This window comes from Elephas maximus, chromosome 3 (genome assembly GCF_024166365.1).
Source record: "Elephas maximus indicus isolate mEleMax1 chromosome 3, mEleMax1 primary haplotype, whole genome shotgun sequence".
NCBI classification, from domain to species: Eukaryota; Metazoa; Chordata; class Mammalia; order Proboscidea; family Elephantidae; genus Elephas; species Elephas maximus.
The window spans coordinates 98,156,924-98,182,172 of NC_064821.1; the positions used below are offsets into that span (position 1 = coordinate 98,156,924).

General features: G+C 43.9%; 1 protein-coding gene across 2 annotated transcripts; it reads left to right on the forward strand.

The window, feature by feature from the left end:
• Nucleotides 1-14: 14 nt before the first annotated feature.
• On the forward strand, nt 15-24,427 carry TTC4 (tetratricopeptide repeat domain 4). Of its 2 annotated transcripts, XM_049879362.1 has the most exons (11): nt 15-196; nt 774-891; nt 1,819-1,980; nt 7,112-7,189; nt 8,450-8,574; nt 13,301-13,387; nt 15,665-15,882; nt 16,516-16,597; nt 18,165-18,247; nt 20,430-20,523; nt 20,642-24,427. In XM_049879362.1, the coding sequence occupies exons 1-11, from the start codon at nt 86-88 to the stop codon at nt 20,654-20,656; spliced, it is 1,173 nt and encodes a 390-aa protein (XP_049735319.1). In that variant the 5' UTR covers nt 15-85; the 3' UTR covers nt 20,657-24,427. The 2 variants fall into 2 exon arrangements, with proteins under 2 accessions (XP_049735319.1, XP_049735320.1); XM_049879363.1 differs by having other exon boundaries at nt 20,430-24,425.
• Nucleotides 24,428-25,249: the final 822 nt, after the last annotated feature.

The following is a 25,249-nucleotide window of genomic DNA, read 5'->3' on the forward strand; positions in this document are numbered from 1 at the left end:
GACGCTGGCGCCGCCGGAAGGAGCGTCGCGGTTCCGCACCGGGACCTCGACGACGGGACTGTGGCTGGAGGGCCGGAGAGCTGCTATGGAGCGGCTTGGGCCGGACGCGGTGTCCGACGACGCCATGGACTCGTTCCTGGAGAAGTTCCGGAGCCAGCCTTACCGCGGCGGCTTCCACGAGGACAAGTGGGAGGAGGTGGGCGGTCCCGGGGGCCCCGCACGTGTGTGGGGGTGTCGTCCGAGTATTTGGGGCCCCTCGCTCAGGCACATCTACCTCACCCCTCGGGTCACTGGCGCTACGAGCAGATAGCGGGAGAGTTTCCACTGGGGTGTTAAAAATCTGCCTCGAGGTTTTGAGGGTCTTGTTTCAGCTGTCGGTACATTTAAGAGTCCGGGTTTTGGAGTCAGAAAGACTTGTGGCTCCACCGCTTATTGCTTCTGATATTGAGTGAGTTATTTAACTTCTCTCAGCCCCTTTCTTCACCTGTAAAATTGCCTTAACAATAGCAGCAAGCTCGTAGGGTTGTGGTGGAGATTAAATGAGATGGTGGGTGAAGTACCTGGCACATGATTGTAGAATGAGAAATGAAAAACTCTTTAGGGATCATTATCGTACACTCTCATTTTACAGAGGGAAACTGAGACCTGGATGAGGGGAGGGAGATACAGCAAATTGTGATGAGTAAGGCAACTTTGATATAGAGTCATGGAATTGGATCTACTCAGTGGAAAACTTTATTCATAGACTTAATTCTTCTCTTAACAATCCCCAGGAATTTGAAAAGATCCCCCTGTTTATGAAGACAGCACCATCAGAAATTGATCCCAAAGACAGTCCGGACTTGGCTTGCCTCCAGTCAATTATTTTTGATGATGAGCGATCTCCAGAAGGTATTTTACATGACTGTAACATTAATTTTGTGTCTGCGTTGAATTGAGGTAAAGTGTGAGTTAGAAAAGTTCTGGTGGATAACAAGAGGTAGTTAGCATGTGAGTGTCCTTGTCACTATACATTCCACACACGTCTTTGGATTCCTACTAAATGCTGTCCATTGAGGAGGCAAAGGTAAATACAAATTTTTGCTCTCAAAGGTCACACTCCACTGGATAGCCAGATTGTTCTAAAGAATCAGGGCAAATGTGTGTGATCAGTGCCAATATGCAGCTGTATACAGTGAAACCTGTGAGAGCCAGAACTCAATGGGACTGCCTTGTTTCTGGGTCTCAAAAGTTTTCTGCTTTTGACAGGGTGTGATCTTAGCACATTTCTATCACTCGTTTAGTGGAAAATATTTGCATTTTCCTTTTCTGACAGGTTCCTGCTTTACACCTGTTCCGGCTTTTGCAGGTTTTACTGTACTAGCTCTGGGAATGCAGAAGGGCAGGAGTGGGCTCACAATGGGTTGGAAATTTGAACCAAGTCTTAAAAATGTTGCAGGCTCTTAGCAGAGTGAGGAGGGTACTTTGCATTCCAGGGAATGAAACAACGTAAGCAAAAGCAGAAATATAATTTCATCCTGTTTTTTCAGCAATTAAAAAAATCCTTTCTCCAAGAGCTAGGATAATTATACTTTTTTCTTTTTTTTTGGTAAGCACTTTGTAATCTACTGTATAAGATCCTTGGAATTAATTGTAGCGTTAAGTATGCATGACTTTGTTTCTCCATATTGATCCGTTTTCTCATAGCAATAAATTTGTGTTTTCTTCCCCTATGGGCTTCTTCTGTTTGGTTTATCATATATTAGATTATTGCATGATTTATTTTTGATGAGCCCTTTAAAAATTAGGAAATAGTGATCATTTTTCCTCCTCTTTCAGAACAGGCCAAGATCTATAAAGGTGAGGGCAATGATTACTTTAAAGAAAAAGACTATAAGAAAGCTGTGATTTCCTACACCGAAGGATTAAAGAAGAAATGTGCAGACCCTGATTTGAATGTTGTCCTTTATACCAACCGGGCAGCAGCACAGTACTACCTGGGTAATTTATTTTATTATTTAATGCTTTCTAAAGAATTAGCTTATGATAAAAGGCTTTACAGTGGATACTAGAATGTTTGACAGAGTCAGAGGAAGAGGGTCGGTTTATCCTAGAAAACTAGACTAAGGATAAAAAACAAAAAGAAGTTGTTTTTTTTTTTTTTAAAGGATAGTTTGTTGTAAGTGAACTCTGACCTTCCTGGTAGACAGTGAAAAGATAGGTTGCGTAATTCTTACTCTCTGAAACACATAAGTGGCTTAGTAGCTGTATTAGTCTCATAGGGCTGCTGTAATAAAGTACCACAAACTCAGTAGCTTAAAGCAACAGCATGTATTCTCTCATAGTTCTAGAGGTTAGAAGTCTAAAATCAAAGTGTCAGCATGGCCATGTTCCCTCTGAAGGCTCTAGGGAAGAATCCTTCTTTGCGTCTTCTAACTTTTGGTGGCTGCCCACAGTCGTTGGCATTCTTTGGCTTGTAGCAGCATCACTCCAGTCTTTGCGTCTGTCTTCCTGTGTTCTCTCCCTTGTGTGTCTGTGTGTGTCCTCACATGGCCTTCTTATACAGACATCACTCATTGGATTTAGAGCCAGCTCTAATCTTGAATGACTTCATCTTAGCTAATCATGTCTGCAAAGACCCTATTTCCAAATGAGGTCACATTCTGAGCTTCCTGGTGGACATAAATTTTGGGGGACATGACTGTTGGGAGACGTATTGCATTGGGCAAATACGTGGCAAAAGATCTCCTTAAAGGGTGCCTTAAAGGTGCACCTGACCCAAGTCATGGTATTTTTGACCACCTTTTTCATATGCATGTGAAAGCTGGATAAGGAATAAGGAAGACCGAAGAAGAATCGATGCCTTTGAATTACGGTGTTGGCAAAGAATATTGAATATATCATGAACTGCCAGAAGAACGAACAAATCTGTTTTGGAAGAAGAACAGTTAGAATGCTCCTTTAAGCGAGAATAGTGAGACTTCGTCTCGTGTACTTTAGACATGTTATTAGGAGAGACCAGTCCCTGGAGAAGGGCTTCATGCATGGTAAAGTAAAGGGCCAACAAAAAAGGAGGAAGACCCTTGACGAGATGAATTGACATAGATGCTGCAATAGTGAGCCCAAACATAGCATTGATTTGGTTGGCACAGGACCGGGCAAGGCAGTTTTTCGTTCTGTTGTACATGGGGTCACTATGAGTTGGAATTGACTCGATGGCACCTAACAACAACAGTGATTCAACCCAGTATAGTTACTTTCGTGTGGTATTTGAGCTGTTATGATCTGAGATTTTTTTTAACCTAAACACTTCTCAATAAAAAAAAAAAAATTTTTTTTGTGGCTTTTACCCTTTTCTCAGGGATACGAGAAGGATTAAGGTGATAGATGTCCATGAGTGAGAGATACTATATTAATCTAAAGGAGGATTTCCCGAGAAGTATTCTGTGGAACCCTTGGAGTAAAAAAAAAAAAATTCCATGGGCAAGTTTGATTATTGTTACTTCTTTGTTAGTATGTTAAAAACTCTTGAGGTGACCTACAATAGTCTCACTCTATCTTTCTCAAGTTTTGTAAACCCCCCCTTTGGAGTAACACTTATTAACATGTTACAGGGCTGTTCTGCTGATGGAACTTTGGGAAATACTGATTATTTGGGTGATTATTCTAGCTAGGGTAAGTGGGAAGATAGTAATAACACCCCATGAAATAGGTACTCTAGAGAAAAAGGAGCAGAGTTTGGGAAGTGGGTATGGGGAGAAGTAATAAGTTTATTTTGGGGCATGTCAGGTTCGAGGTACGTGTGAGATATCCAGGTGGAGAAGTTTGGAAGTAGTTGGACATGTTGATGTGATATTTATACTCACAAATTTATGTTCATAGTCAAGAGTATGAAGGTAGCAGGTGAGAGCTAAAAAAAAAAAAAAAGTGGTCAGAAATCCCCCAAGGAGGGTGTATAGTAAAACAGAATGAGTGGCTGAGGAAGAAACTTTAGGAATCAGAAACAGGGAACTGGTAGGTGAAGTGGCTCCAAAATAGATTGACCAGGGAGAGATGAAGAGAACCTGGAAACAGTAGTATCACCAGTGTCTAGGGGATAAATCTAAGGGAAAAAGAAGTAGACTGAAATAACTGTTGGCCAGCTATTTTGTACCCCAGATATGTATTGCAGATATTTCCAAAAAACTGAACAGTATGTCTTGGCTACTCTCTGGATGGAGGTTTTCTTCTTTTCTATGCAGCATGCAGAACTGTGAAATCACGTGGACAGATACCTGCTTTTAAAATGTAGGACCACCACCTGCTGATTTGGAAATAGGAGAGTCTTAGTAATTTTTGTTGTTGTGGTTAAAGTAATACGTGTTTATTGTAGCAACTTTGAAAAATACAGGAAGGGTAAAAAGAAAATTAAAATCATAATCCCACAAGCATGTAACTACTGGGAACATTGGATATATATCCTCCTAGTCTTATTTATTTACATTCAGATTTTTATCACATTTACGTATACGTGTAATTTAAATAGTCAAATAGTTTTTTAAAGCTTCTTATGAAATGTTATCAGTCCCTCGACTGCCTCTCCTACCATTTTCTGCTCCTCAGAGGCAGCCACGTCCAACTGTTAGCTGTTTCTTTTCACATGTATCTCCGTATAACTAAATAACACGCTTACATTGCTACTTTTTTATCTTTCAGTTTTAGCCATTATCTGCTGATTCCTGCTATGGAAGATGAGTAGTTTATTCTCTTTCACTACTGCTACCACATCTCCATACATTCTGTCTCCATGTCCTCAAGTGTATATTTGAGTTTGGTATTCAGTCTTTACATTATTATGTAATGTAAATTGCATCACTATGTAAATGTTATTTACAACAATGTTGAATATTATAATCATTTTTCTTTTTTTAATGAACATTTGTTTTCCCTTCAGTTAATAACCCAACAAAACCCACTGCCGTCGAGTCAATTCTGACTCATAGCGACCCTGTAGGACATAGTAGAACTGCCCCATAGAGTTTCCAAGGAGCACCTGGCGGATTTGAACTGCCGACCTCTTGGTTAGCAGCTGTAGCGCTTAACCACTATGCCACCAGGGTTTCCAGTTAATAGCTGTCTTAATTATTATGTTTACTTGGTTTTCATTGTACTTATCACTAATTCATTGATGCATTCTCCCCATATTTCTAACTCCTTGCCCCATCCATTTTACCTTCTTGGTGACATCTCCCTGGGAGTCTTCTGATTTTGGTCTGGCCTGCTTACTCTTTGTGCTTAGTGCACAGCTGTTATCCTGGGATCTCTCTTCTCCTTTAGGGATTCCATTTCCCTTTTTTGTGTTTGATCCCAGTTTTCTGGATCCCACAGTTTTTTCTTTCTTGATTTACTCCAGTGTTTTGGTGGAATGCATTCTTCAGTAGCTCTCTGATGAAGGAGGCAGTAGAGGTGAACTTTCTGAAACCTTTCGACTCAACAGCAACGGGCTATATGTCCGAAAACACCTTTATTTTACTCTCACGTTTAATTGATAATTTGGACAGGTGTGGCATTGCAGATTGAAAATCATTTTCCCTCAAAATTTACAGCATTTCTTCATTGTCTTCTAGCAATACTCAGAAGTGTTGCTGTTAAGAATCCAGAACTATTCTGATTCCTGATCCTTTGAATGGTGTTCTCTTTGTTTTGTTTTCCTTTAGAAGCTTCTAGAATTTTCTTTGTCTCCAATGTGCTGAAGTTTCATAACAGTGTGCCTTAGTGTGGGTCCTGTGTGTTGTGTATTCAGTGAACAACTTTTTCTGTCTGGAGAGTTGTTTTTAGGAAAGTTTTTTTTGAATTATTTCATACTTTCCTTATTTCTGTTTATAGTGTTTTCTCTTTTTGGAAATCCTAGCTCCTGGTGTTTTGAGAACCAAGTAGGGGAATAGGGCTAAGGGCTCAATATTTAGAATGTGCTTTCACTGAATCACCACTATGCCTAGTGGTCTCTGTCCAGAGACCCTGTTTTATTCTTTATATAGAATTAACCTCTGGTCTTCCACTAAGCAAGGGGGAGGGGTAGGTCCCACCACAGGACACAAGTTAACAAGCACGGGCATCTGACTGCTTCTTAAATAGATTTCAATGCACCTTCACCCCCCATTTCCAGAGATCGCCGGTGCCATCAATTCCTGGGTCTTGGAGGTTCCGCAGCACAAGCTGGTGGCTTTTTGGCTTTCCTCCTGCTGTGTTAGAGTTCAGTTTTCTCAGGCCAGATAAGTCAGTCAGTCCTTGTCCCTTTACTTTCCAGCTTTCAAAATTTGTTCTGTGTTCTTCTCATTCCTTTTCTCTCTGTGGGTTTATAGCTTTTTGTTTGTTTTTCAGTGGGATTTTTGGGAGGGAGCTGAGTTAAGTACATGTTTTCAGTCTACCACCTTTAACCAGAAGTCCTTGGATCTTCTATATGCATTTTTTGCCATATTTGAGATCATGCTGTGTACACAGTTTTATTTTATATATAAATGTATGGACAGTTATTTTATTGTGGTACAAATATACACAGCAAAACTTCGCCAATTCAACAGTTTCTACATGCACGTGTGCAATTTTGTACGCAGCTTTTTTTTCTGCTTACAATTTTACCTGTCATTAAAAATTATTTGCAAATGCTATTTGAATAGCTACATGGAGTTCCATCATATTTACACTACTTGCTTTACTGTTCCATTTTTACTGAGTAGATAGGCTGTTTCTGGTTTTTTTTTAAAAATGTAACAATGAACGAAGTTAGTCGTGAAGTATTACCAACAGTTCTGACTACTGCTTAGGCTAAAGCAAGGATCTCTTCCTTTTTCATACCTTCTTCAATAATGGATATTATCTGTCTTTCATTTTTACCTATTTCATATTTTCATTTTCATAATCATTAGTGAGGTTGAGCATTTTTTGATGTGGCTAGTAAGCCACGTATGTTCTATGGGTTGCCTGATGTTATAAACATTTTTGAGGCTCTCGATGAGCACAGCTATATTTTTTCTAAAGACAGTTGCTCTGATTTATATTTCTTCAAGTTGTATAAGTGTCTTTGTCACTACACACAAAATTTTGGAAACATTCTGTCTCAAAATTTCTTTTTTATTAAATCACAACTTGTTAGGCAATTTCCGTTCTGCACTCAATGATGCGATGACTGCCAGGAAGCTAAAACCCAGCCACCTGAAAGCAGTAGTAAGAGGTAAGTCTTAGAGAACTGCAGTACGATTGTCATTATGGAAAGGATGGAACATGTCACACCAAATATTGAGATATTTTAAGCTTAGGTACTAAGATGCTAAGATACTAATTTTTTTTTTTCCAAATTGATTGAAGGGCGAGATCTTCAAATGCCATGTTAATGTTAATTAACAGATAAGTTACAGGACCTTTGCTGGTAACACTGATGCTGCAGTGTTCCCAGATTATTTTTTCTGTTGTAGTCTGACCTTTCTGTATAATAACAGTGCTGTTATTACTTTTATACCTCACCTTTTCTTTGAGAAGTTGATAGGTGCTTTGCAAACTTTAATTTCTTCATCATACATTAATCTTTGCTACATCCCCACGGACCAGCTTAAAATGCTTTAACGAAGTTATGCTTCTTTGGATGGTCACGATTAGACGATGGCAAGTAGATCTGCTTTCCTCAGCTGTAGGGAAAAGAAGGTACTGACCAAAGACCGAAGATGGGCAGGTGAATCAAGTGCAGTCCTGTGGGATTGGCCTCGGGCTGGAAGTCTGTAGTCCTCTGATCAGTTGTCAGTTTCACCTTATCATGTGACCTTGGCAGGATACCCAGTCTGATCAGTGTGCTCATCTCTGGAAAATGGAGTTGGAGTCTGTGATATCTAAGCCCTTCCAATTCTGGTATTTTGAAATTATGTGTAAAACCTAAAGAGGCTTATTGGAGAAAACGCAATTACAATAAAAACTGTTTTTTTTTTTTTTTAATAGAAAAAAGAGGTAGCTTAAACTGGTAGCCATAAAGAACAAGATTAGGAGAGACCTAGATGGCTTTGGTCATGCCACTGACTTGATGAATGGCTGAGGCAAATTCTACTTACTGTCTCCCTTTAAAAAAATTATGTGAGATAGGCTTTATTCTTTCCATTTGCAGATAAGGAACCTGAAGCTCAGAGATGCTCAGTCCTTTTTTTAATAAGGCCCAGCTGGTATTGATAGAGCCAGAATTCAAGCCTGTGCTCTTTGCTAATGAGCCATAACCTTCCTGACTTTAAGAGTCCTTAATACTTGGAAGACTTATTTTTTTTATCGGATATATATATCATATATATGTAAAATATATTCTTTGTTTGGGGAGTACAGCACAAGGGGCTTTATCGCCTGTTTTCCCTTCAGGGTGCTGGCTGGTGGTTACTAGGGGTGGGGGTTGTTGGGGTCCTGCTCAAGGCAGGCCTCTTTCCATGTCCATGCATTCTAAGGGTTCTGGATTCTACAGGTGCCTTATGCCATCTGGAACTGAAAAACTTTGCTGAGGCCGTGAGCTGGTGTGATGAGGGACTGCAGATAGATGCCAAAGAGAAGAAGCTTCTGGACACAAGGGCTAAAGCTGACAAGCTGAAGGTTGGTGGTGGAATAAGCAGCCAACTACCATTTGGCTTCCCCAGATTGTGGCTCTCAGGCCATTGCAGACATTTTCTTCTTTAAAAACCAAAACCCAAACCAGCCAATATGACAGTCCTACCCTTGGAGCTCGGTGAGAATACAAATAAGTAAATAAGCAGTTACAATGTGTGATATAAAAGTAAGCAAGAATATATAATATATATAGTAGTGATTCATACAGCTTGGATGAACCTTGAAAACATTATGCTAAATGAAAGAAGCTAGACATAAAAAGGTCATATATTGTCTGGTTCCACTTATATGAAACATCCAGAATAGATAAATCCCTAGATACAGAAAGCAGACTAGGGGCTGGAGGAAGTGACTGCTAACGGGTAGAGTTCCCTTTTTGGGGTGATGAAATGTCTTGGAACTACATAGAGGTAATGGTTGTACAACATAGTGACTATACTAAATTACCCTGAATAGTACACTTTAAAATGGCTAATGGTTAATTTTATGTTATATGGATTTTATGTCAGTTTTTTTTTTTAATTGTGCTTTAAATGAAAGTTTACAATTCAAGTCAGTCTCTCATACAGAAACTTATACACATTGTTATATGACCCTGGTTGCTCTCCCTGCAATGTGACAGCACTTTCCTTCTCCCCACCCTATTATTTCCCATGTCCATTCAACCTGCTCCTGTCCCCCTCTGCCTTCTCATCTCGCCTCCAGACAGGAGCTGCCCACACAGTCTCATGTATCTACTTGAGCTGAGAAGCACACTCCTCACCAGTATCGTTTTATGTTTTATAGCCCAGTCTAATCTTTGTCTGAAGAGTTGGCTTCAGGAATGGTTTTAGTTTTGGGCTAACAGAGTCAAGGGGCCTTGTCCTCTGGGGTCCCTCCAGTCTTGGTCAGACCATTAAGTCTGGTCTTTTTACTAAAATTTGAGATCTGTGTCCCACTTTTCTCCTGTACAATCAGGGATTCTCTGTGTGTTCCCTGTCAGGGCAGTAATTGGTCTTAGCCGGGCACCATCTAGTTCTTCTGGTCTCAGGCTGATGGAGTCTCTGGTTTATGTGGCCCTTATGGGTCAGTTCTATTCTGTCCTATAGGGTCACTATGAGTCAGAATTGACTTGACGGCACTGGGTTTGGTTTTTTTGGTTTTTCTTTTTCTTGGGCTTGTATTTTCTTTGTGTCTTTGGTGTTCTTCATTCTCCTTTGCTCCAGGTGGGTTGAGGCCAATTGATGCATCTTAAATGACCGCTTACTAACTTTTAAGACCCAAGATGCCACTCACCAAAGCGGGATGCAGAACGTTTTCTTAATACACTTTGTTATGCCAGTTGACCTAGATGTCCCCTGAAACCATGGTCCCCAGACCCCCGCCCCTGCTACTCTGTCCTTCAAAGTGTTTCGTTGTATTCAGGAAACTTCTTAGCTTTTGAATTAGTCCAGTTGTGCTGACTTCCCCTGTATCGTAGGCTGTCCTTCCCTTCACCTAAAATAATTCTTGTCTACTATCTAGTTAGTGAATATTCCTCTCCCTCCCTCCCCACCCTTGTAACCATCAAAGAATGTTTTCTTCTGTGTTTCAGCCTTTTTTTGAGTTCTTATAATAGTGGTCTCATACAATATTTGTCCATCGTGACTGACTAATTTCACTCAGCATGCTTTCCAGATTCCTCCATGTTAGGAGATGTTTCAGGGATTCATCATTGTTCTTTATTGTTGTGTAGTATGCCATTATGTGAACATACCATAATTTATTTATCCATTTATCTGTTGATGGACACCTTGGTTGTTTACATCTTTTTGCTATTGTAAACAGTGCTGCAGTGAACATGGGTGTGCATATATGTATTCGTGTGAAGGCTCTTATTTCTCTAGGGTATGTTCCAAGGAGTAGGATTGCCAGATCATATGGTAGTTCTATTTCTAGCTTTTTAAGGAAGTGCCAAATCGATTTCCAAAGTGGTTGTACCATTTTACAGTCCCACCAGCAGTGTATAAGTATTCCAGTCTCTCTACAACCTCCAACATTGATTATTTTGTGTTTTTTGGATTAATGCCAGCCTTGTTGGAGTGAGATGGAATCTCATTGTAGTTTTGATTTGCATTTCTCTAATGGCTAATGATTGTGAGCATTTCCTCATGTACCGGTTAGCTGCCTGAATGTCGTCTTTGGTGAAGTGCCTGTTCATATTCTTTGCCCATTTTTTAATTGAGTTATTTGTCTTTTTGTTGTTGAGGTTTTACAGCATCTTATAGATTTTAGAGGTTAGACACTGATGGGATTTGTCATAGCCAAGTTTTTTTTCCCAGTTTATAGGTTGCCTTTTTACTCTTTTGGTAAAGTCTTTGGATGAGCATAGGTGTTTGATTTGTAGGAGTTCCCAGTTATCTAGTTTCTTTTCTGGTGTTTGTGCATTGTTAGTAATGATTTGTATACTGTTTATGCCGTGTATAAGGGCTCTTAGCGTTGTCCCTAATTTTTCTTCCATGATCTTTATCATTTTCGGTTTTATATTTAGGTCTTTGATCCATTTTGAGTTAGTTTTTGTGCATGGTGTGATTTACAGGTCTTGTTTCATTTTTTTGCAGATGGATATCCAGTTATGCCAGCACCATTTGTTAAAGAGACTGTCTTTTCCCCATTTAACTGACTTTGGGCCTTTGTTAAATATCAGCTGCTCATAGGTAGATGAATTGATGTCTGGATTCTCAATTCTGTTCCATTGGTCTGTATATCTGTTGTTGTACCAGTACCAGGCTGTTTTGAGTACTGCAGTGGTATAATAGGTTCTAAAATTCAGGTAGAGTGAAGCCTCCCACTTTGTTCTTCTTTTTCAGTAATGCTTTATTTATCTCGGGCTTCCCTTCCATATAAAGTTGGTGATTTGTTTCTCTATCTCATTAAAAAGTGCCATTGGAATTTGGATTGTGATTGTACTATATCTGTAGATTGCTTTGGGTAGAATAGACATTTTCACAATGTTGAATCTTCCTATCTGTGAGCAAGGTGTGTTTTTTTCCACTTATGTAGGTTTCTTGCAGTAGTGTCTTACAGTTTCCTTTGTATAGGCCTTTTATGTCTCTGGTTAGATTTATTCCTAAGTATTTTATCTTCTTAAAAAAAAAATCTTCTTAGGGGCTATTTATTGTAAATGGTGTTGATTTGGTGGTTTCCTCTTCAGTGTTCTCTTTGTTGGTGTAGAGGAATTGAACTGATTTTTATGTTTATCCTGTATCCTGATACATTGCTGAAACCTTCTATTCCAGTAGTTTTCTTGTGAATTCTTCAGGGTTTTCTGTGTATAAGATCGTGTCATCTGCAAATAGAGATACTTCTTCTTTACCAGCCTCGGTGCCCTGTGTTTGTTTATCTAGCCTAATTGTTCCAGTTAGAACCTCCAGCACAATGTTGAATAAGAGTGGTGATAAAGGGCATCCTTGTCTGGTTCCTGTTCTCAAGGGGAATGCTTCCAGACTCTCCATTTAGGGGGATTTTGCCTATTGGCTTTGTATAAATGCCCTTGCTTATGTTGAGGAATTTCTCTTCTTTCCTATTTTGTTGAGAGTTTTAATCATGAATGGGTGTTGGACTTTGTCAAATGCCTTTTCTGCAACAATTGATAAGATTATGTGGTTCTTTTGTTTTATTTATGTGGTGGATGACATCGATGGTTTTTCTAATGTTGAACCATCCCTGCATACCCGGTATGAATCCCACTTGCTCATGGTGAATTATTTTTTAGAAAAGTTTGCTCTTCAAAGGACATTGTTAAGAAAATTAAAAGGCAAGCTATGGAGTGGGAGAAAATATTTATAATACTTATATCTAACAAAGGATTTGTGTCCAGAATGTATAAAGAAATATATATACTCAAAAAAAAAAAAAACTAAAAAATGGGCTTGATTTGATGATATGAACAAATACTTATCTAAAGAAGATATATAAATGGCCAGTAAGCAAATGAAATATGCTTAACATAGTAGTCATTAGAAAAATTCAAAGTAAAACTTGAGTAGAACACCACTTGACACCATCTAGGATGCCTAAGATTTTAAAACAGCTGACAGACCAAATATTGGCAAAGATGGGGAGCAACTAGAGCTCTCACACTTTCCCACGGGATATAAATTGCTGCAACCACTTTGGAAATCAGCTTGGCATTTTCTTGTAAGGTGAAATATATGCCTACTCCATAATCCAGCAGATTCACTCCTAGCTATTTACCTAAGAGAAATGAAAACATGTTTTTGTAAAAAGATTCATGTAAGAATGTTCATAGCTGGTTTATTCATAATAGTGTAGAACTGGAAACAGCGTTTGTGTCCAACAGTAGGAGAAAGGATAAACAAATTGTATATTCATACAGTGGAATATTACTTGGTGATAGAAAGAAAGAACTTACCAGATCAGTGATTGAGGGGAGTTGACTGCAAAGAGGCATGAGGGAACTTTCTAGGGGATGAAAATGTTCTCTGTCTTGACTGTTGGGTACTCATGTGTGTACATTTGCCAAAACTCATTGAACTGTACACTGACTTTTATATTTCTGCTGCCCCAGGCTTTGTACATGTGCTTTGTAAATGTTAATTGGATCTCACTACTGGTATCCCTTAACACAGGAGTATGGGTTGAAGAGACTAGAGATAGTAATTCAGGAGCAGGTTGGGGTAACAGAGGAAACAAGTTCCCTAGGGTTGATGAATCTGAATTTCATTTTCAGCGAACTGAACAGAGGGATATAAGGAAAGCAAAATTGAAAGAAAAGAAGGAGCAGAATCAGATTGAGACTTTAATCCAGGCCATCAAGGTGAGTTCTCAAAGCTTAGGCCCCTCTGGTCCTGTTAAATCCACTAAGCCTGAAGTTTGTCGAGAACCTTTCTTGGGATGCTTTACCTGAATGAATTTGCTCATTTTCATTTTGCTTTGGTGAAGCAGTGTGATGAAAGAACCTGGGTTCTAGAGTAAGACCACCCAAATTTATTCTCAGTACTCCCACATGTATGCATGTTTGGCCTCAGGCAAGTCATAGAACCCCTCCAAGGCAGTTTCTTATCTGTAAAATGAAGGCATTATCTCTTTATAAACATGTAACTGATGAGTTACATTGATACCAACCTGTTTACAGGAGCCTACTTGTAAAAGGTATATATGGGTATGATTTCGCAGCTCTGGAATAAAAACTGATGCTAGCTATCATATGCTGAATATTTACTGTGTGCTAGACATTGGGTAGGGAACCCTGGTGGGACAGTGGTTAAGTACCAGAAGGTCAGTTGTCCAAACCCACTAGCCAATCTGTGGGAGAAAGATGTGGCAATCTGCTTCGGTAAAGATTTATAGCCTTGGAAACCCTATGCGGCAGTGTTGGTCTGTTCCGTAGGCTCTCTATGAGTTGGAATCACCTGGATGGCAGTAGGTTTAGTTTTTTTGTTTTTAGACATTGTGTTAAGCATTATCTCGTTTAGTCTTCACAGTTGACTTCTGAGGCAGACAGCTTGTTCTTGTTTTGCTAGATGATAAAACATTCTCTGAGAGGTGAAGAGACCTGGCACAGCTAACGTGTGTCAGAAACATACCCTTGCTCTCAACCACTGTGCTTTGTACTATACTGCATCCTGAGAATGTCTGTGTTTAGGACATTGCCTCTCTGACTGTAATAATAACAATTTAAAAAAACACCGGCATTTTCTCTCCTTTTTAAATTTTGAAATGAATGCAGTCTGATCCACATCTTGCCTTTAACTTGATACCCAGCAAGTCACCTGTTGGAACGTTGGCTTGCTTGGTCTTCAAAAGGGAGAGAAGACTTTCTGTGAGGTTTCGGGATAGGTTCTTTGTTTCATTCTTCGTGCAGCTAAATTATGAACCCATTTAAGGTACTCACTGACCTTGAGAACCTAATGCTGCCAAGATGCACTACTTTTGTCCCTCCCCACAACAAGCCAACTGTTAACGTGTATGAACAGATTAAGCAGAATAGAATACTCCAGTTTCTCATCATCATTCACAGTGAGGGATTTGGTTATTTTCTTAAAAGTAGAATATTTGAGTGCCAGACATTTGCATATAGATTTTTTGGTTGTTCCCTCCTTTAGTCTAACTCTTCATCTTAAACTTCAGTGTTTATAAGATTACTCTCACCAGTAGTATACACAAAGCCATACAAACCGTATTTTACTGAGGGTTTAAGGCAGGGATCGGCAAACTGCAGTGCTACAACACAGCCTTGCTCCATTATTTATTTATTATCCATGGCTGTTTTCACATTATAACAGCAGAGCAGAGTAGTTGGGACAGAGACAGTTTGGCCCACAAACCCTAAAATATTTATTATGTGACCCTTCAAAGAAAGTTTGCCAACCCCTGATTTAAGATGGATAGCTCCTGATTTGTCAAGAGCAATTCTGATTGCATGTAATTTTCTCCTAACGTGCTAACTTCAGGATCCTCTCCACAACGCACATATGCGCACACACACAAAAAAAAGAGGTAACCCCTTCCTATTCAGACACTTGATTTGGCCATCATTTCCATGAAAGAGTAACGATTAAGTCCACACACATTATTTTAAGTATTCCATGTTCTAGCTAAGCGAGACTTCTGCCACTCCTGTATACATGACACCTTATTTCTTCTCTGCCTTTGCACACGCTGGTTTTGGCTTGGAATGCCTTTCTTCCCCCCCCCCCCCCCTCAACTGCTCTGCCTATCAAAGTCATTGCCCTTGGCCTAGCATTCCCCAGGCACCTCCATCATTCATTCCAGCTTTGCAGTTCCACAGCTCCACTTCTTGCCTTACGTTGTGATTATTTCTATAGCTGTCTCCTCCTTAGACCATGAAATCCTTGCGTGCAGGAAACCATGTCTGGCTCACCTGTGTGGCACAGGGGCCAGCATGTGTAGTTAATGATGAGTTGAACAGATGATGCCTACCATGTGCCAGGCCTCAGGGATAATGAAGATGAATTGTGTATAGGGCTGGCCCTCAGGGAGCTCGCAGTGCTGTTTCCCTATTTCAGTGAAGTAGGTCTGCATTCTCCTCTACAGAAAGGTTTGTGTGTGTGTGTGTGTTTCTTTAATGCAGGCTAGGAACATCAGGTTAGTTTCTGAAGCTGCCGGTGAAGATGAAGATGCCGCCTCAGAAGGTTTAGCTGAGCTTTTCCGGGATGGGCTCATCTCTGAGAACCCCTACGGAGCCAGAGTGAGTCTCGATGACCAGGGCAGGCTGAGCTGGCCTGTGCTCTTTCTGTACCCAGAGTGTGGCCAGTCGGACTTCATCTCTGCCTTTCACGAGGACTCCAGGTACTTACCTGCCTGAGATCCTTCTGCTTCTGGTTACGTTCTCTCCCACTGACTAGAAAGTAGGAAGTGGTAGATTTTGCTTGAGGAGGGAGTAGAATAGTTGAGAGGGTTTTACACAGCCTGGTTTGGTGTAACCTGTCTACCTGTAGCTGAGTTCTCCCTTGCTAATGAGGTTTGCAGTGGCAGACACAAGCCTCACCAGCATGCTGACTGGGTTAGTAAGTGTAACACCACAGTAGAGTGTTCGCCAAAGAGTGTATCACATATCATTTTCACATATCACTCTTGAGATGTGAAATCATTTTAGGTTGTACGTGAATAATAAATCAAGTGTATGAAGATTAGAAAAAATATAATTAGCACATTTAGCTTGAGATTGATGAAATTAATGCTTAGAAAGTAGCTAAATGTAAGTAATGTTTTCAAGCCTGAGTGAATTTAAAGAACAATATTATGTCAGTAATAGGAGGTGATACACGTACATATTTTGGATGCTATTGTCAAAACGGCTCAAGCCTGCATTGCATGTTTTATGTATCCCTGAGGTATCTGAGAATCGGTATCTAGGGACTGTGGTGTGGGAAAGCCCGGTCATGAGCTAGTGACACCCAGAAGTATACGTTGTGCCCTTAGGTTTATTGATCATCTAATGGTGATGTTTGGTGAAACGCCCTCTTGGGACTTGGAGCAAAAATACCGCCCTGATAATTTAGAGGTAAGAGAAGTTTTACTTTGTTCTTCTGTGGGATTTTTTTTTTTAAACAATCGCAAATTTACAATACAAAGAACTTATCATCTTCTAATAATTTGAAAGGAGCCCTGGTGGCGCAGTGGTTAAGAGCTCAGCTGCTAACCAAAAGGTCAGCAGTTTGAATCTACCAGCTGCTCCTTGGGAACCCTTATGGGGCAGTTCCGCTCTGTCCTATAGGGTCACTATGAGTCAATCGACTCAACGGCAGTAGGTTTGGCTTTTTTTTTATTTGAGGGTAAGATGCCAACTGATGCCCTATCACCCCCAAATACTTCAGTGCATATTGCCTGACATTCTCAGCTGTATTTACGTGTGTGTGTACACATTAACATGCACACACACATATATAACCATGAGTTCTCATTGATACCTCCAGTTCTAATCCAATACCAGATTTTATATTCTTGTTTTCTCCAGTATTTATAAACAGTGGCTTTTATTATTCTTAATATGTTTATTCATTTGATCAATCCCTCATATTTAATCAGTCTCTGTCACCACCACTGCGTCTCGCCCACATGGACCTTCCTCACCGGGTTGGACTCTCGACTCCCTGTGTCAGGCTGTGGCCTCTGCATTCGGGCCTTCCTCATCCTGTGTAGACTCTGACTGCACTGCTCAACCTCCCTGTGTGCACAGCCTCCTCATCGTCCTCAGGCTCTGACTCCCCACAACAGGCACCCCCTGTGTGGACGGCCTTCTCACCCTGCTTGAGCTCTGACACCCTTTGCTGGACAGCCATATGACAAGGAAGCCTTTCACTCTGCTCAGGCTGGCAGTCTCCCAGCGTGGGTGCTCTCTTCCACTGGTCGGGCTCTGACACCCTCACATTTTGGCAGCCCTGCTGTGCAGACGTCCCCTTGCCCTGCTTGGGCTTTGATACCCTGCACAGGTCTGTCCACTCTGTGGCCATCCTTCTCGCCCTGCTTGGGCTCTTTCCCTCCTCACGGCTTTTTCCCCGCTACACCTAATGGCTCTGGGACTGAATTGTTAGGGAAGGGAAGGCTGCATAGGCCTGGGCTTGAGTCCTGGCTGCTCGGTTTATTAGCTGGGTGACTTTAGCAAGTTACTTCACTTCTCTTAGCTTTGGTTTTGTCTTTGGAACACGGAGCTGGTAATGTGTTTTTTCAGTGTCACGAAGAGGACTAAAGGCAAAGTAACCAGCCCTACAACTGTATAAAGAAGTCACTCAGCTAATACCAGTTGCAATCTCTTTACCTTTTCCTTGGGCTTGCCTGTAGCACACCTAGTGCTGCTGATGCCTTTTATTCATACTGACTACTCGTTCTCTAAAGGAGCGCTTGATGGCCCAGTGGTTAAGCACTCGGCTGCTAACAGAAAGGTCAGCAGTTCGAACCCACCCAGTGGCTCTGCAGGAGAAAAGACTTGGCAGTCTGCTCCTGTCAAGATTACAGCTTTGGAAGCCCTAGTGGCAGTTGTGTTCTGTCCTGCAGGGTCACTACGAGTCAGAATCAAGTAGACGGCACACAACAGCAACAGCAACAGCACTGCTTCTCTGTTAATCTTGCAGGTCTACTTTGAGGATTCAGAGAGAGCAGAACTATACCGGGTGCCTCCTGAGAGCACCCTGCTGCACACACTGCAGCACCCCAGGTGAGTCATCCATGTGGGGCTGAGTAGAATGGGGAGGGTGCTCAGGCACAGTCCGAGGCAGGCAGCCAGGTTCTCAGGCTATCGCTGGCTGCCAGCTTTGCCGGTTGATTGCCTACACCCCCTCACTTCTGAACTGGGTGCAAAACTAAGTGAGATGGCATCCTGGAGCCTCACCTGGCCTGTTAAACTGGGCCATTGGCCAGACAGGATACAGTGAGTGACAGCTCATTGCACTGCATGTGACACCCCCAGGCTGGGGGACATAAATGGGGTTGGTCTGAGCAGGGAAAAGCTGCCAGGCTTCTGTACCTGAGGGCAGCTGAGCTGACCCTCCTGATCCTAATTGTGTCTGTGTCCCCGGAAATTGTTTAAAGGAAAGAGCACTGGCTCTTGAAGTCAGACATACAGTCATTTACTGGCCGTGTGACTCTAGGAGATCACTACCTGTCCGAGGCTATTGCCTCATCTCCAGAACGGGAATAACTTGTGCCTTCCATATCTTGGGATTTCTGAGAGCCAGTGAGAGAGTAGGCATCCAAGTGCTCTGGTAAGCGTAAAGTGGTCCCACTACACAAGGGCGTCTTTGTTAACTAGTGGTGGCAGCCAGTTGGATTTGGCAAGTTGTCCCCTTTTACAGCTGTGAGGTGTTCCCAGACTATAAGAGAATGCCCTCAGTAGGTGTATAAGTTGGCTGCTGGACTACTATTCCCTAAGGTTTGAGCAAAGCAAAAAAGGGAAAAGCAGATACTTTTGCACTGAGGTAGAATGAAGAGGTTGGGCGTGGCAGGAGGTGAGGCTGGAGAGCTAGTTAGGGCCCTGCACAAAGGCCTTGAATGCCCTGCCAGGGAGTGTGCAGTTCATTCTGATGGCATTGTGGAGCCAAAGGGGGTTTGTTTAGGTAAAATTTACATACAGAGTAATGCACAGATTTTAAGTGTACTATTTACTGGTGAGGCCTAAAATAGTAGAGAGGGATTAGAGAGGTTTAGGAGGCAGATTGGGTGGGAACTGGTGATGTGTTGACTGACTTGGTAGAGATGGCCAGCTTGTCCTGTTCCTGCTGCTTTGGCTTGGTAGGCAGGAGGGGAAGATTTCCTCAGAGCTGACCTCTGACTTTTCCTTGGTGTTTTCCTCTGGCTGCACATCTCTCTTCTCCAAGTTCGTAGACACAGTTTTAACTGTTCGTTTTCTCACTTGTTAGCAAATTACATAGAATTCTTTAAAGGCTGGAGGTCCACCTACCCTATCTCTAAGAGATGGGGGGCTGGAGGGAAGGATTTAAAGAGAAAGCAGGCAGATTGTGGAGGGAAACCAATTTCATGCTTCTCAGAAAGTAATGTAAATGCTGTTGAAAGTGATTGCTTTTTAAATGACTAGCATAGGCAAGAGGCTTCCCAGGGCTGGTTTCTGGCAACTCTAGACCCTGAACTGGGCGGAGCTAAGACATAGGGCCTCCTGTCTAAAACCACACCCACTGAGTAATGCTAACAGACCTGGGAGGCCAAGGCCCTAACCCTCTCCACCCTGCTTCACTCCCTTTACAATCTGCCCCAATAACAGCAGACAGCTTCTGGTTCTGTGTACCCCCTGGCTTTTGCCTCCCCGCTCCTGCCGCCCCCACTATCACCACCACTTTTCCAAATTAAAGCCAATCTAAAACCTTTCAGGAAAGCCAATCAGGAAGCCTTTCCTGATTCCTCTTCCCCAGAGAGGGAATCATGCCTCCATGGCTAACACTGTACCTCACACATGTGTCTGCGGTTGAGCCTTGCTGTCATTAATTGATTCCTTATCTCCTTGCCCCAGTACTGAACTTGGAAGCAAGGATGATGGTTTTTGTTTTTTTTAATCTCTGTGTTTTCAGCACAGGAGACCTGGCTTAACGCTAGCACTCACTGAATGTCTGCTGAATGAATGAAAGCATGTTTTGTAGCTTATTTCAGATTTAGCCATAGGCAGGCATGATGCTGGAGGACTGGCCTAAAGGTTCTGGCTTGGGTAATGGAGAGAGCGTCATGCTAATTTGCCGGTTCTATAAACAGCCAACCAAATAAATGTGTTAAACTTGGGTTTTAATGTTGACTAACTTCCAGAGGTTCACTTTAAAGGTTATCGGGAAGGTCCATGGATGATTAAGATTGTAATTCAGTTAACCCCCTCTCTTTCATTGTGTTCACTGCAGGTACTCTGTAAAAGCCTTGACACCAGCATTTTTGGTATGTGTAGGATCCTCTCCTTTTTGCAAGAATTATCTCCGGGGGAGAAAGGTGCACCAGGTAAAGTGACCAAGCCAGGCTGTGGGAGCCAGACCCCTGGACCTCCTCCTTCACCCGCCTGTGGCCGAAGTCCAGCACACTTGATTCAGCTCTGAGATGCCATTTCTCTCCCTCTCAGGACAGTGCTTCCTAGCCTCTGGCTAGGGAAGTTGGCGCTGACTTCCCTGGACTGTAGCCTTTCTGGCCAAAATGCTGAGCTCCAGCTGGTCTCCATTCTCCTCTGCTGACAAAAAACTCTGTGCCTTGGTCCTGTCATCCTTGGATTCCCTGTGAGCTAGCTGTATTACTACCAGCCTCCATCTCAGAAGAGACCATCTATCGCATTTAACACAGCAGCTGACCCAAGTGACTAACTGGCCTGCAGAGACTGGCTCAGGATCCAGTGACATGGCTCTGGACCTCTGTGGAGTTAAGATGACTTAGAAAAGCTACCCCTCAAATTGCACTTATTCATATAAGCAAATTGTGCATATAATTTTAAGGCATTTACTGAATCGCTGAAGGCCAAGCTAAGATACACTAGCCTCCAGCTATTTGGTGAGCACAGGGGGAGTTGTGTGGGATGTGGTATAGATGCCTTGGGGTGAGATGGGGCCAGGAAAGCCAGGTCCCATTTCCACATTTATAAACAGCATGCAAACAGGTCCTTGGTACCTCTAAAGATACAGTCAGTGCTCCTGATCTTTGCAGGACAGAGGTCTACCATAGACTTGAGCAGTGGCCCCTGAATTCCTCTCCAGTTTCCACATCTTAGGATTTTGTGCCTTTTAAACTGAAAAATCTTTTTGTATGTTGGATGATTGTCACAGGTTGTATTTTTGTTTACAGCTATCTTTGCTCCCTTTACCTATTTAGAGGCTTTTGTATGTATGTCCTTGCCCGTAGTTACCTGCCTTCTTGTAGCCCCCGCTCCCCGCAGGGATGCTTCTGCTTCTCTAGCATTGGGCTTAGTTGTGCAACTTGACTTCAAAGGGATGTTAGCGACGTGACGGGTGCCGTGTTCCAACAAGTGTGAACTGCCATCGCGTGAGAGATGTGCGCTGTTTTCCTTCTGCCATGAGAACACGTGTCCCAGATACAAGCTCTTTCTTCAGCTTGGGAAAGGGGTGAAAAGGGACTTCAAATAATAGACTGTTAGACCACAGGTTGAATCCTGGTGGCTGCTGACTTGGTGCGGCCACCGGTAAGGCACTACCACTTGGAGTCTGTGGGACTTCTGTACAAAATGGTATGTGAAGGACCCAGCACAGTGCCTGGAACATGGTTATTCAGTAATTTCTGTTAAGTGAACTGTATCCAGGGCACATCTATGCTGACTGATAGTGCTAGTTCAGCGGTTCGCAGCCAGGGGTGATTTTGCCTCCAGCAGACATTGGGCAGTATCTGGAGACATTCTTGGTTGTCACAACTCAGTGGAGTGCTGCTGGAATCTAGTGGGTCAGGGACGGTGCTAAACACCCTGCAATGCCCAGGAAAGCCCCCAGTAGCAAAGAATTAGCCGTCCCAAATGTTGATAGTGCTGAGATTAAAAAACCTTGCACTAAACCAAAAAAATAAAATGAAACTTTCATTGAGTCAAACAGGTTCACAGTAGTCACCAGTCTGTATAAGTTGAAGCACTTAAAATAGCAATCCCTAAGAGTAGTTTCTCAGCCTTTCCCAGGCCTAAAGGTAGGGGTGCAGAGAGGAGCCCACGCTGTTGGCCTGGTCATTATGCCCTGTGTCACCAGTACAAAGATGGAAAAAAAAGGGCTCCCAACCCTGCTGAAATGTGGTTGCATGTTCAATTACTGTTGGCCACATGGGAAGCTGGAGTCCTGGTCCTGCCCAGACCCACTGTGTGACTGCATTGTCACCAGATGTTCCTCACCTGAACATCTGTAGGGCTCTTTGCCATGCTCTCTGGTTCTGCAGCTCTGTCATCCCCACCTCGACAGGGGAAACAGCCTGGCCCCTTCTGGCCAATGTTCAGTGGGTAGTGCTTGCTGAAAGGCCAGAGAAAATGGGCCCGGAATACCAGAGTTGTGGACGTGCAGGGCCCATGGTGGATCTGCAGCTAGGGAGAAGCCACTGTGGCTAGAAATGGGCCACCATGAACCCTGAGACAGCTGAGAAAGGTGCCAGCCTCCTCACTGGCCTCAAATGGGATAGAGCTCAGACCCAGCTTACACTGCCTGGCTCTGTGGCCACGGGCAAGTGCTGTGCGTGCTATGGGCCTCTAGTCTCTTTTTCTGTTAAAGAAGGTTGGAGAGATGATCCCTGGAGCCCCTTGCAGATCTCACCAGGTTGGGGAGGAATGGGGTTTGAGGGCCCTCAGCACAGCAGGTTTATTGGGTGAGCCCCCCGACAGGGCTAGAGGCTCACTTGGGAGAAAGCCACAAGGCCCCTCCCCGTCAGTAGGACTAGAGTGTGAAGAGGTGTGTGGCCAGGTGGTGTAGGCTTACACCATTACAGGCCATGCAGACCAGGTTGCAAAGGAGCAAGAGGCAATGGTAGCAGGTAAGCTGGCAGCAAAGGGCCTGGTAGTGGGGGTTGGTAGCTCGCAGGTGGGTGTAGGACTTCCTGGAGAAGAGGCTGATGTCATGGCCCAGGCCATAGCTCTGTTCAGTAAGGTACATGTCAGCCACGATGTCTGACGTCATCTGCCCAAACCACTGGGAGTTCGCCATGGCCACACACACAAACAAGATGACCAGCTGTAGCAGGGTGGGAGAGAAAAGGTCAGGACATGGCCCTCCTGCTGCCCTCTCCCACCATTACAGGCCGCCAGGGTAGCCAGAGCACTGAGACCTGGGTTCACATCCATGCTCCTGTGCTATCTTGGGCAAGTTAACCTCACTGAGACTCAGAATTTTTGGCAAAATGAGGCTAATAAAGGTACCTGCACTCAACAAAATGATAGTGATACACGATTCCCTTCCTCCATCAACTCAGGTACTACATGCGAAAAGCCTTTGCCAAAGTGTAAGCAGTGATGTCTGCAGGGCACAATCCTGTAAGATGATTTCCTAGCCCTCATCCTGACATCTGGAACCAGGATGCCTATCTCCAGCCCAACAGGTGCTGGAAGCACCATAATTCTTGAGCTAGAAGGGCTGTCCCCACACCCGTTTTAGAGGTGGTTTGGACATTGCAGCCACACCAGGGCTGGAAAAAAACATTTGCTTCTGTCATTCTGCCAAAACCTTCACTGGGGCTGGCTCTGGGGCAGGTCCCGCCCTGGGCACTGGGCACTGGGCCCTGCCCTTGAGGAACACCCAAGCCATCAGCAAGGGAGATGTGGGACAGAAGGAGGATGCAATCAATGATGCAGAAGAGGCCCAAGCAGCAGGAGTAATTGATCCTGATGGAGAGGCTGGGGGAGAGCAGAGGAAAGGCTTTTCAGAGGAGGTGATGCATGAACTAGGTCTCAGAAGATAAAGAGGCCCAAGGGGAGAAACAGGAGCATTCCCGGCAGAGGGCTCAGTATATGCAAAGGTGTGGAAACCTTTCCTGACCTTTTGCCCTTCCCAGGTATGTTTCACTGCATCCACATCTCCTACACCCAGTTCTTTTCACCCTTTTACCCTGCCAGACTGTGCTCCCCAGGAGCCAGGCTGGTATCTGATACCTGTGTGCCCAATGCCCAGCTCAGAGCCCAGCACAGAGGAGGTGCTGGAATGTATGGTGGTGCTGGGCTGGCATGCTGGAGGAACAGCGAGCAGTGTGGTAGCACTGGAGCCAAGGAGAGAGGGACAGAATGGCAGGAGGTGAGCAGAGCTATGACCGGGAGATGAAAGGCCTTGATCATTGGGCCCAGGCATTTGCAATTGATTCTGTGCACCCTGGGGAGCCCTGGATGCACTCTGAGCAAAGTGGTATGCTCAGAGGGGTTTTCCTAAACTCTGGTAGCCAGGGTGGGCACTGGGCTGGGAGGCGAGGGGGCCTGCATACCTGCGTGGGCTCCTCATTGAGGAGCTCCCTTGGGTGGTATGTGGTAAAAAATAATCAGGTCGCAAAGGGGCAGGCAGAGCCCATGTGGAAGTAGAAGGGGAAGAGGCGGCTCTGGATGAAGCCCTGGGTTGGTGTGGAGAAAAGGACTAGGATTTCGCCTGGGAGGGGAGACCCAGTCGTGGCCCCGCTCCCCGGCGCCCTGCGGTCGAGCACGTGGCCGGCAGCTGGTTCCCCGGATGGCTGCCAGGCCAGGCGCGTTCAGAGCCCACGCGGCCCCGGGGGGTGCAGAGCGCACCCTTACACCCCACCCCACCCCCCACCGCTCCCCATTGCTTACCGAGTGCTGCGCAGTCTGCAGGTCCCTGAGTCGCGGCTGTGCCGTGGCGAACTAGCAGCAGGATTCCGGGACCTAAGCAGCCAGATAGGGCGCAGCTGGTCGGGGGACAGTCCTTGGGTTCTCCTCTTCCTCCAGGAGCGGGGTCGGCGGGGGTGCGGGGAGGGAAGCAGCCCATGAGGCTGAAGCTGCCTGTGGGGATGGTGAGCTTGGGCCTCGTGGGTGGGTGCTTCCTGGGCCACCTTGCCTCCAGGAGAGACCAGCCAAGATCCCCTCAAGGATGAGAGAATCAAGGCCCAGAAAGGAGGAGGACAGGGGCAAGGCCAAAGCACGTGCACCAGCCTGTGCACCAGCCTCTGCACCCCTGACTTGAGGCCACAGGTTTTCCCACCACCCTGGGACCCTCCATCCCACAGCACTCACACCCTAGTGCAGCCCTTCCCAGAACTGAGGCCTCCG

Bases quoted from the DNA above. Each gene is read 5' to 3' on its own strand.
- TTC4 (XM_049879362.1), top strand. From the start codon at position 86: ATGGAGCGGCTTGGGCCGGACGCGGTGTCCGACGACGCCATGGACTCG. The intron at 15,883-16,515 runs GTACTTACCTGC...TTGTGCCCTTAG, and splicing joins GCCTTTCACGAGGACTCCAG to GTTTATTGATCATCTAATGG. The intron at 16,598-18,164 runs GTAAGAGAAGTT...TTAATCTTGCAG, and splicing joins ACCGCCCTGATAATTTAGAG to GTCTACTTTGAGGATTCAGA.